This window comes from Schistocerca serialis, chromosome 8, assembly GCF_023864345.2.
Source record: "Schistocerca serialis cubense isolate TAMUIC-IGC-003099 chromosome 8, iqSchSeri2.2, whole genome shotgun sequence".
NCBI lineage: Eukaryota > Metazoa > Arthropoda > Insecta > Orthoptera > Acrididae > Schistocerca > Schistocerca serialis.
In genome coordinates, this window is record NC_064645.1 from 270402137 (window position 1) to 270415285 (window position 13149).

Below are 13149 nucleotides of genomic sequence, written 5' to 3' on the forward strand. Positions count from 1 at the left end.
ATGCTGAGTGATCTTAATTTCTTAGATTTTTTTCTGTCTTTCTAGGAAGACTAGGTGTTCTCTGCTCGCGTGTCATTTACATACACCATATAAAGTTCCTGACAAATTTCAGTTTGTTCCAACTTTTTGTGAACAAAAATCTCATCACTGATCGCACTTCACAACTTGATTATTTTCTATTGCAGTACACATTTTAAACATGCACAACAAACAAAGCCAACACGAACTGCAAACAATTACAACCTGATGCTTACAAATTCAATAGATGCTCTGACATTCAAGAAGGAGACACTAATGCCATCTGTTGTCAAGCAGAGACTAAACATAAGTTTCTTTCTGAATAGCCATTGCATATTCCACCAAGGACTTTCGTTCACCTGACTGCTGCTTCTGATGAACATTCTTTGTCATATGGAACATGAAAAAATGTTAAAATAGCACACTTTCTACTGAAATAGGTCTGCAACAGGAGAACAACACTAGATGATTCTTGCATTTAGAAGGAAATGGTTTGGGGCTGTTACCACAAAATATCCCCCCTTATGTTGAAAATTATCACTTTCCTATTTCAGAGGCCATACAGCTTCCACTAGCATAAAGCTTATATTTGCTAAAACACAATAAAGTGCCACAGCACATAGTGTTTTTTGTTAACTCCTAGTTGTGCAATATTTAGAGGAATTTAATGAAGGACTTCACAGCTTTATGCTCAAAAGGCAAATGGCGATCTGATGCACATCTAGCACAATAAATGGGATCTCAGTTGTCGCTTCTGGGGTTTTTGATGTTGATGGACTTTAGAGCAGCATCTTCTCTGTAAATTTCAAACCACAGTTTTTTAAATTATCTTCAGTTCCTTCATTATGTATTGGGATATATAGATACAAATACTTCAAAGCATAAACTACAATATTGTTGGGCGGCCCGGTACATCTAGAAAGATCAAAATTTCCACAAATGAAGTTATGATGATGCAAAGAGTGAAAGAGTTCTAAATGTAAAGTAATCTGATTATGCAAATTTTTGTACCAGTGTGTGTCACGGGAAGTAATAAGATTGCTTCACTGAAAAACTGAATTTGCATCCCAGGATTACACACATTTTGCAAGTGACATCACAATCAGTCATCAAGAGGGCAACGCGAGGAAGATGACAGAAGACAGTGACAGCAGATATGGCAAGGAAAAATTGTTATGCGCAGGGAGCACATGGGAGGCAGTTCAAGCTGCCTTGGGAGCAGTGAGGGGGTATAGCTGAGGCACACATATAGAGGCCTAGAGTCAGTACGCAGATGCAGCACCAGTGCAGCCTTCAATCACCAACATCATCCACAGCGTACAAAAAGCAAGTCAAAGTTCACATTACTTATGAGAGGGGATAAAATAGTATTGGTTAAATATTGTTATATATGTATTTGCTTAAGAGCTCTAAGAAGGGAAAGAGCTCTAGGATGAGTACCGTAGAAGAAAACAAAGAGCAGGACATGGGTCTAGAAACTTTTGGTTCAGGAGATAACATAGCTGAGACAAGTGCTGAGGTAATTATTAATAAGGAAGTAACTAGAGAAAACGTAAGCAGGAAAGCAGGATAAGGGGAACAGTGCAGATATTTAAAACTGGGTTAGATGAAATAAGAAAGGATATCAAAAAGACTAGAATCTTCTAGGGATACTAATAAAACGTTTGATCTAATAAGGAAAGATATCAATGAGACTAACGAGCATTCACAAGGGACACAAGAAATAAATTTGATAAAATGGAAGCAGCTTTCAATGGGGAGAGAGAGGGGGGGGAGAGAGAGAGGGGGGGAGGGTGGGGAAGGGGGAGGGGGAGAGAGGGAGGGAGCGGGAGAGGAGACACACCTGCTATGAATAGAAAAGAGAACTTTAAACAATTAAATAAAAAATATTACTGGTTTCATGGTAAAGCACATGTTAATGAAAAATAACTTTGTAAAAAAAGTGAGTTCTAGTGAAACCCTTAAGACTGAACAATATAAAAAATGTCAGTGAAGATGAGAATGTTTTTAATTTTTGCAAACTAAGGGTCAGTAATGCAAAACAGTTGTTTGAGAAGGTTAATGGTATTTGGCATGAGATCAGTGATCTTAGTAACTCAGACACTGAACTTTCTGCTGAAAATGTAAATAAAAAGTTAAATTAAAAGTTGAAAAGTAGGGTTGCACTAATAATAACAATAACAATAAGCCCACAAATTTTGCAATGAGAAATAATTGTTGAGAAAACAATTCAGTATGTTGCACCGTATATGAGTTATTAGCACTGAAGTTAGCCAGTCAGGCCCTACACGTTCAAATGTGAGCAAATGTTCTCATGGTGTAGATGATAGTGCATGAGACGGGTCAGCATGTGGCTGAGTCTGAGCCCTACTACCGTCTTGTGTTCATTTTTTACATCGCTCTCTTGTCCTGTTTTACGAAACCAAATGGAGAATACTTTTAGTGACACCATCTCTGGCAGGCTGCTTCAATTTACACGTTAAATGGCCCTGGTTGGCTAACTTCAATGGTAATTAACTCAGAACAGCAGAATGTATCACATTTTTTCTTAACAATCATTTCTCAGCACAACCCACCCTGCACACCCTTAGAAGCTTTTGAGACTGTTTCTGATCACCCTGTATTAGCACCAACGTGTAGGCAAAGAATTAGTGTGGTATTCGTGTCTTTCTTATGTGTGTGCAGTAAATATTGAAGTGTGAATTATGGTGACATTATTACTAAATGTCTCTAGATAGAACAAACAGGCTGTTATTGTTTTCTTGGCTACAGAAAGATAAACACCAGTGGAGACTGAAGAATGTGTGCAATTAAGGTACAACTACAACAAGGGCTGCTGCTGCTTCTTAACAACACGGTCCCCATATCGCAAATGGTCTAATGCAGAAGTTACATAAATTCAAGTGGGGGACAGTCATGCACCCGTCCTAGAGTCCCCATCTCCCCCCATGTGATTATCACCCCTTCTGTCCCTTTACATAGACCTTGAAGCAGGGACGATTCCTGTCGGACGTAGATGTGTAGCATTCGGTTACGGACTTCTTCATATAGCAGGACACACTATTTTAGCAAATAAGTATCTTCAATGTGGTTCATTAGTGGGATGATTGCCTCAACACTCACAATGATTTTGCCTGACTGGCATAACGATTCTGGACCTTACAGTCTTCAAATGTAAACTTTTTGATCACCCTTATAACAGTGGAAATGTCAGCAATATGGACCACTGTTTGAAAAGTTGGTACCTTCCATAAAATAAGAAAAGTATGCCACATCAGGAATAACAGACAGAAAACCAATATGTTTTGAAGGTACTGTATCAGTTAGTTGCTTTGTCAGAAAAAGCAATGAAGGGTAACAGTTGGAAGGGCACGACATGGAAATCAAAGGATACTGGGAACGGAAACTGTAACAATGTTCTCACAATTGAGAATGAGAGATAAGAGTAACCATTTTTCTAGAAAAGGAATATGTGGAAATGAAGCGGTTCATGTTTCCATAATAGTAGACAAAACAATGTTTATAACGAGCAAACAGGGGTGAGAATTCACATTTGCATGATAACAGCTTACATAATGATTGTGGCAGAGAAAACATACAGATGAGAAGAGTTAACATTGTCATTGTAATAGACAGGACAATGATCATGTCAAAAAAACATGGGTAGGTCGAAAGCATAGTTAAGAGGATTATTAGTTTACAGCAAATATTAGATGATCAGTATTGAAGCAGTAGTAGTCCCTGAAACTTGCAGAAAATTAAGCACCATTGCAGAAAGAGTTCTCAGGTATATAATTAAGAAACAGAGAGAGTACTTGTATTACCAATACAGAGATTTAAGGTTGCAGATGACATCGGAGGTAACAATCAATAAATCGACACGGTGGTACCAGATCTGTGTATCAGTTTTGTTAAAGAAAAGGATATGTTTTTGAGAATGGTAGTAGGTCCATGAAGGCAAATAGTACAAACTTTAAAATAAAGATTGATATTACAATAAGTCCTCATAAAGAAGCACACAATCAATGCTATGTGAAGGTGATGATTGAATCTTTTCCCTGGAAATCCAACAGAAATACCTCACAGAAAGGAAAGAATAGTTAGATCAATATTGGAACAAGTGTATCAAATAATGAAACAAGGGTTTATGTACAGAGAATTTGAGTAATTAATAAAAGTCTAAATGGAGAGTTAAGGAATCTGCTTTTGAAATGCCAAAATCTGTTTCCAAACAGGGCAAGTTTAATGAAAGACCGTGAAAAATCTTCCAATGTTAATGTTGAGATAAAAGACATTTTATGAGGTTTCCGACAGTCCATACGTGAAGAGCAGAGTACCTCATCTGAATGCAGTGGAAGTGTCACATGCAATGTCCCAGTTGGTAAAACAAGTGTATAACATTGTAGATATTAAAAAATAGCAAGGTAATTAAGGGGAAGCCATTTGGCTATGATAAACATGAATACCGTGTACAGGAAGAAACAAAACACACACACACACACACACACACACACACACACACACACACACACAAACTAATGTAAGTCAACAAATGTAAAGTAACATGTTAACAAGATAGTTACAGTAAATAATGTCCAATCCGCTAAAAGTTTATCAATGCATAAGAGGCTGCCAGTTCTGAGGACATTGCGATGAATGAATTGGGTGGAGAATGGACTGGTGTGATGTTTAAGGACAGTGGACACAGGTGTGTCTCCCCGATACTTATCCTGTGGAATACGATAGCCAGCTGTCAGTGCTGGAGCTAGCAGTGAGATCACAAAGACGTAAGCATGGGTGTATCACGATGGGAGATGTTTGCAAACATAAGATGTGAATATTTACCATGGAATGGATTGATATCCTTAATCTGGAGATAATTATTTTTGATACATAAAAACAATGAATTAGTCTTTTTCAATAAATTTTTGATAATATTTATATGGGATTTGGGGAAATAGTTAATAAAAATATACAAGCATTATGGAAAATGTAAAATTATTTTGTAATCTTGGTCCACGATTGAAGCCATGGTGAATAAATCAGTAAGGTTCAAGGAAATCAGAAACCCAATCAGCAAAGAAAAGGACGTAGTTGGAGGCTGTGTGATGATGGCAAACAATCAGATTTGACAGAATCGTTAAAAAAAAAAAATAAATAAATAAAAGGGGGCAAGCTCAGTGAACTGTATTCTAAAATAACAACTGTATAGTCATAAGTGCTTCATGAAAGACTTGCGATGAACAGAATGAGCTGTAACAAACCATAGTAAAATGAAAAGACAAGTAAATGATACTATAGGGCATTTCTGTAATTTTGCAAAATTTGCTTAATTTGTAAAGACACTAAGGAAATCAGTTAATGAAGAATTTGCATTTAGGGAAGTTCATAATGAAAATTCATTTCTTAGTTACTTAAGTTAAATAACTATTCAACAGGTTTAATTAAAATTCTGTTTTTGATGCTGGATGCATATGTTTGCTATGTAGAGAGAAATGATTAAATGTAAAGGCTACTCTTTTTTACTGTAATACCATGACATTACTTATTTTAACTGGGGAGGAGGGGAGGGGGTGGCCATGAGGGGGAAGGAAAAAACCAAAGATGGTATGTGACGCTCCTTTTATATTGGATAACATTTTACTTGGTAATTTTAACACTGTATTGTGTGTAGGTGCATGATGAACGAACCCCCACGATATTGCGAAGTTAGTATTTATTAAGAGAGACAGAGAGAGAGAGAGAGAGAGAGAGAGAGAGAGAGAGAGAGAGAGAGAGAGAGAGAGAGAACTGATTGAATGTAAGAGTTGGCAGAGATGTTAATTGTGAATGCGCGTACATGATTTTATTTTTTACTCTTACACTCTCTCGTATGTAGGATGATGAAGATGTGCGACTTTAGGTATAAAGTACGATGGGTAATAATGACGCCCAGGCATTTCTAGTAGCACAATCGTGTTGTATCAGTTTAAAGAGTGTTTTCATATGCATATTTAGTAATAATAATTTTTTTATTACAACACAAATGGGATGCTCCCCAGTCAACAGGAATAACTTGCTTCCTTGAGTAGTAATGTAGAATGCTACAGTGACAAGTAAGACGCAGTTCTCACGTTTGGAACACAGGCAGAGAGACTCGTCCTGCCATGTGGTAGTAGGAACTATGTGTAAGCTGTGAGAGTGGCTCATACTCTGCAATTCTCAATGACAGGACCACCCACCAACATTTAGCATGAAACTAAGACTTTTTTGTTTATTAAATATTATTATTAAAACTCAACTTGAGCATAATAAACGCTAGGGAAAGCCTACATGTCATTAAACATTTGCTTCTACAGTGGTGCTATGCTGTGAACTAATTATATCAGAGAACAAATGAAAATTATTATTCTGCCAACAGTGTACGAATAGTTCCTAAACCATACAAAGTGTACTAAAGATTTATGTTGGACACCAATCTTTTCAATTGGTTAGGAGGCAATCCAGAAACAATCTCTACGCAAATTATGCTCTCAGTTTTCCTTAATTCTTGGGTGGTTTGTGTTTGATTGTATGAATGTCAATTATTTTGCAGTGTTTGTCAATAAATGCACCATAATGGCATCCTGGAATTTATTTAAAGTAGATAAGCTACCTGTACTTCCACTTATAGCCACATCAATAGATTTTTGATCAAATCCAATATGCTTCAAGAACTTTTCAACGGATTCATCAGTGAGATAACTGCATAGAACACACGGGGAGGAGTTCTAAGCATCAATTCACGAAGTTGATCCAAGGAAGGGTCACGTTAACTTTTGCAGTCATGAATGGGAAGGAACAACTAGCTGTACTGTATGTCACTTACATCACTTTCTATGGAGTTGTGGTTAGATGACAAATATCTATTACACATGGAGACCTTGCAGCACCTTCCCAGACATCGACCTCCACCTCTCTCCCAGTTTCACAAAAGCCTCAGTTCATAGTAAACTCGCCAAAAAAGCCTCCACTTCGATATCTGCCAGCCTTTCCCACCAAAATTTCTCTCTTGTATGGCCTTGCCACTTTCTTCCCACTCCTCTGGAAGCATTGATTTCTCACTCACACAATGCACAGAATTTTCTGATCCATCTTTATGGCACTCCTTACAGACACATATTCCACTTTACCCCCCACCCCCAGTATATCCCAGGCCATTGGTGGTAGCTCTACTCACTGTAACATTGCTACAGCAGTTACAGTATCTACTCTAGATGGCTGTCCCCCATATGAATGGTCATTGCTAAACTGTCGACAAGGGCAAGATTGATGATTTTTCCTGGAGCCCCAATCACAAAAACTTATGGAAAGATATAATTACCATTTGACTGTATGATAAACTTTAATACATGCTCTAGATTTCATCATTGGGCCATTTTCAAGTGTTACAAATGTCAAATATCATACGAGTTGTGTGGAACACAAGTCATCTTTAAAATATATATCTTTGGTTATAAAATTTAAAACATCAGATTTATATAACTGACAATATATATTTTAACGATGACTTGCGTTCCACACAACTCAGATAATTTTTTTACATTTATAACACTTGAAAATGGCCTAAGACCGAAATCTAGATTGTGTAATAAAGCATGTCATACAGTCAAATGGCAGTTATACCTTTCCATAAGGGCAAGATTGGCTACCTAGTGATGGTTGCTTCCCAACTTGTAGCTATGTGTCCTACCCACCAGCTTGTCTGATTTGTGTAGCTGGAAACTATCCCTCCATCACACCTTTTGTACTGTAACCCTCCAGGTCTCAGTCTTATCACAATAGCAACAACACATGGAAATACATTGTCTGGACATGCACAACAGCACAGTCACTAAGAGAGGAAGAGAAATAGAGCAGAAACTGGTAATGTCAAAATGTATTCTCTTCCTCTCCCTGAATTATTCTTCACCTTTTGTGCACACTACTATAGTTCCAGGTATTACTCCAATCTCTGTCTTTGATCTCATTCTATGTTCTGCCTCATCAGCTCCATATCTGGCACAGCCTTCCCTTCATCTATGGACTCTCATCCACAATGCTTTTTCTCAGCAGCTTCCCTGCAAATGCCCCCCCCCCCCCAAAAAAAAGGCTTTACACAAAAAGTGCCAATTAATTTGCACAAATGAAATTCAGGTAACTATAAATTCAATGACACATATTACGAACAAAATACTTACAATACAATTTTAATATTTACAAATAACAATGACACAGATCACAATCACTTGTTCACAGAGTTGCACAAACTAGGAGTTTCACAATTACAATTGTCTTTGTTATAATACTGATGAATAAACTGTAACTAACAAATTACTGCACATAATTTAAGTACTGAAGATTGATATAAACACTGGAAATAGCTTTGGAATAATAGTTAAGATAAAGTGAGATGAAGAGAAAAATACAAATGATTCCTGTTCCCTTCACAGAAAAATAATGTGCAACATAAATATAATAAAGTGAAACAATGCAAAAATCTGTACACAAATTCTTGAGTTCTGGGCACATTTCTTTTACATACACTATATGAAACTTACTGTCCATATAGAAACTTATTATGGTACAAAAGTTTTGTTTCATTTTCCTTTCAAATCACTCTTTCGTCAAAATAAAATAAAAAATTCTTCTTTGTATAAAAACTAGTAGATTCAAGTCCCAACATTGTCCCAAAATACAAATATTACATCACAATAACCTTCCAACAGGAACATGTAGTCTATCCAAAAAAAGACATTATCTAATATAAAGAGGCTTTTGATACTACACACTAACAGTAGTGTGTAAAAGTTGACTCCTTCCCTTTATGCAATTCAGTTTCCAAGTGAATCTTCAGAGAAGATGTCCCATTCACTTCCACATCACACAGTTTACACTGAATTATTTTTTTCAGATGAGGCCTGAAAAAATAAATACATAAAATAATTTCCCACATAATGGAACATCCAGGATGGAATAATAACAATATGAAAAGAATACTAGAAACTTACAAGCTTTTGGACGATGGCCTTTCTCAGAAGAAGGGCGCGCTCTCTCTCTCTCTCTCTCTCTCTCTCTCTCTCTCTCTCTCTCTCTCTCTCTCTCCCTCCACACACACACACACACACACACACACACACACACACACACATAATATGACCACCTGTTCTTTTCACTGTATATTGATATAAGAGGCATTCAAAAGGAAATGAACCAGAGGCATAATTGCAGAAACCATTACCCGTATGTTAGAAGTATTGACCCTGGCTGTTAAGACACTTGTCCCACTGTGACACAAGGTGGTGAATGGCTGTCTCATAAAATTCCTGGGGCTGCGATGTTAACCAGTTCTGCACCTACAGCTAGACGTCGTCACTCGAGCTGAATCTTTTGCCCCTCAGAGCCTTTTTAAGGGGACTAAAAATCGCATAATCACAGGGAGGGTGGCCGAGAACCTCCCTTTTGAATTTCTGGAGGAGTGCCGCAGCTGTGTTGGCCATACAAGGCTTTGCATTGTCATGGAGCAGAATCACCCCACATTTGAGAATGCCTGGTTGTTTTGTTTTGATCGCTTGGCAAAGGGTGGTCAAGGTTGGCGAGTAACACTGGGCATTCACTGTTGTCCCGTGCTGCAGGAAGTGAATCAGAAGGTGGCCATCTTGGTCAAAGAATAATGTCAGCATAACCTTTCCTGCACTCATGTGGATGGCTTTGGCTTTTTTGGGTAGTGGTGACCCTGGATGCTTCCACTGGAGACTGTCATTTTGATTCTGATTCAAAGTGATGACAACATGACTCCTCTCCAACCACCACTCATGCCAGGAATGCATTACCTTCCTGAACAAAATGCTGCAGATGAGCAAGACAATGGGCCATTCGACATGCTTCCAGGGTGTGACTGAAGACTGTGGGGCACCTACTGGGCACTTACTTTGTGCATGTGCAGTCATTCCTTCATGATGGTGTGAACACTTCTGATGCTCAATCCAACCACAGCAGCTATGGCTTTCACTGTCACTTGGTGGTCCTGGGTAATGAGTGTATCCACCAGCTGGACAATGTCATTGGTAATGCAGTGTAGTGCTCCACACCATGCACCATCGGCTAATGACACCCGTCCTTCCCTGATACGCTTGTGCCACACCTTGATCCTAACAAGGGACATGCAGTGTTTGCCATTCACTTGTGACATTAGTCGATGATTTTCCGTTCCTCCTACTCCTTCTGCTGTCAGAACACGAACAACACCTCTTTTCTCTTCTTTTGACTCCCCCATGTCACGGTTTGCAATGCGACTAGCAGCAGTGGATGACTGATGTATGCTGCTTTCTACTCACCATATAGTGGAAATGCTGAGTCATAGATAGGCACAACAAAAAGACTGTCACAAATAAAGCTTTCAGCCCAAAAGGCTTTTGTCAAAAATAGACAACACACACACACACACACACACACACACACACACACACACACACACACACACAACTGCAGTCTCAGACAACTGTAGCTAGTGTGGCTACAGTTGCCTGAGTTGCCTTACATAGTAACCAACAGTATCACATGTGAGTACAGAACTGACTAACCATTTGCTGGGCAGCCATATTTACAATAGCCTCAAGAAACACTATTGGCGGGTAGATTCAGGTGGTCAGACAGTGACAATACTATCCCATCTCGGCCCATTTCATCTGGCAAGCATTCAGCTTCAGCGGAGCCAGATACCAGAGTTGAGGTAATTTGGACAAATTTATTAGAATGCTGTCATGGATGAATTGGAACACCTTTTGCTGTTTCTCACTTCTTACACTTAACTTTAGGCTTAGTCCCATCAACACATAATACTGTGTGGCAAAGCCAGCCACTGTGGCCGATTGGTTCTAGGCGCTTCAGTCCAGAACCGCGCTGCTGCTACGGTCGCAGGTTCGAATCCTGCCTCAGGCATGGATGTGTGTGATGTCCTTAGGTTATTTAGGTATAAGTAGTTATAAGTCTAGGAGGACTGATGACCTTGGATGTTAAGTCCCATAGTGCTTACAGCCACTTGAACCATTTTGTGTGGCAATATTCAATCCATTCTTTGGTTGGTTGATTTGGGGGGGGGGGGGGGGGGGGGCAGAGGTTATCGGTCCCATCGGATTAGGAATTACAAAAGTATGGGTAAGGAAGTTGGCGGTACTCTTTTAAAGGAACCATCCTGGCATTTGCCTGAAGCGATTTAGGGAAGTCATAGAAAACCTAAATCGGGATGAAAGGACGCGAGTTTGAGCCATCGTCCTTTTTTAAACACATTGTAAGCAGAAAACTAAATTTCAATAAACTCCGAAACATCTTTTTAGATGAGAAAGGCATCTTTATCATATCTGCTAGATGAAACTGAAAGTGATCTAGTGTTTATTCTTGAACTATTGACTTTTTTTGCTTATATATTTTCAACACTGCATCTTCAGTCTTTCACTGTGTGTCAACATGCAATGGATCCAGCTCATGATGCAGGTTCATGGACTTATTGCAGACTAAATGCTGGCTCTCAGTCAAGTGTTTAACTGTTAGGTGTGTATCAGGGAACCCTAAAATTTCTACTTGCTCAAAGATAACAAGTTATTGTCAGGAACACTGCTTGTAGCTTTGTGGTAGGTCAGTGAGATCCGAGAGACCATATTTGCACTATCTTGTATGCTAAAGAAGTATTTTTGCAGATCACCATCATTTTACCACGAGTAAATTTTCACATTACTTAAAAGAAGATCCTCCTTACTTTTTTAGACTACAACAATGCCATCAAGAGAACGAAAAATGAAGCACTCCACAATCCTCCCAAAGTGCATCATCAAAATAATAGTTTTCTTGCAAATATTTTCCAGAAAAGAGAATTCATAAAATTTTGAAATGTTTTAGGACCATATCCATAAAACAATAAAATCCATGATATGAATTATTAGAGGGAAACATTCCACATGGGAAAAATATACCTAAAAACAAAGATGATGTGACTTACCAAACGAAAGCGCTGGCACGTCGATAGACACACAAACAAACACAAACATACACACAAAATTCAAGCTTTCGCAACGAAGTGTTGCCTCATCAGGAAAGAGGGAAGGAGAGAGAAAGACGAAAGGATGTGGGTTTTAAGGGAGAGGGTAAGGAGTCATTCCAATCCCGGGAGCGGAAAGACTTACCTTAGGGGGAAAAAATGACAGGTATACACTCGCACACACACTCATATCCATCCGCACATACACAGACACAAGCAGACATTTGTAAAGGCAAAGAGTTTGGGCAGAGATGTCAGTCGAGGTGGAAGTGCAGAGGCAAAGATGTTGTTGAATGACAGGTGAGGTATGAGTGGCGGCAACTTGAAATTAGCGGAGATTGAGACCTGGTGGATAACGGGAAGAGAGGATATATTGAAGAGCAAGTTCCCATCTCCGGAGTTCGGATAGGTTGGTGTTAGTGGGAAGTATCCAGATAACCCGGACGGTGTAACACTGTGCCAAGATGTGCTGGCCATGCACCAAGGCATGTTTAGCCACATGGTGATCCTCATTACCAACAAACACTGTCTGCCTGTGTCCATTCATGCGAATGGACAGTTTGTTGCTGGTCATTCCCACATAGAATGCGTCACAGTGTAGGCAGGTCAGTTGGTAAATCACGTGGGTGCTTTCACACGTGGCTCTGCCTTTGATCGTTTACACCTTCCGGGTTACAGGACTGGAGTAGGTGGTGGTGGGAGGGTGCATGGGACAGGTTTTACACCGGGGGCGGTTACAAGGGTAGGAGCCAGAGGGTAGGGAAGGTGGTTTGGGGATTTCATAGGGATGAACTAAGAGGTTACGAAGGTTAGGTGGACGGCGGAAAGACACTCGTGGTGGAGTGGGGAGGATTTCATGAAGGATGGATCTCATTTCAGGGCAGGATTTGAGGAAGTCGTATCCCTGCTGGAGAGCCACATTCAGAGTCTGTTCCAGTCCCGGAAAGTATCCTGTCACAAGTGGGGCACTTTTGTGTTTCTTCTGTGGGAGGTTCTGGGTTTGAGAGGATGAGGAAGTGGCTCTGGTTATTTGCTTCTGTACCAGGTCGGGAGGGTAGTTGCGGGATGCGAAAGCTGTTGTCAGGTTGTTGGTGTAATGG

The 13149-nt window shown here is 39.4% G+C and overlaps 1 protein-coding gene across 3 annotated transcripts in view; it reads right to left on the reverse strand.

Moving 5' to 3' along the window:
* Positions 1 to 8263: 8263 nt before the first annotated feature.
* Positions 8264 to 13149, reverse strand: part of LOC126416277 (probable ATP-dependent RNA helicase spindle-E) — a 264514-nt gene continuing 259628 nt past the window's right edge. For all 3 annotated transcript variants that reach the window (XM_050083917.1, XM_050083919.1, XM_050083916.1), the window contains exon 26: positions 8264 to 8936. In XM_050083917.1, the coding sequence (XP_049939874.1) occupies positions 8807 to 8936 (130 nt within the window). In that variant the 3' untranslated portion in view covers positions 8264 to 8806. The remainder of the gene's footprint in view (positions 8937 to 13149) is intronic.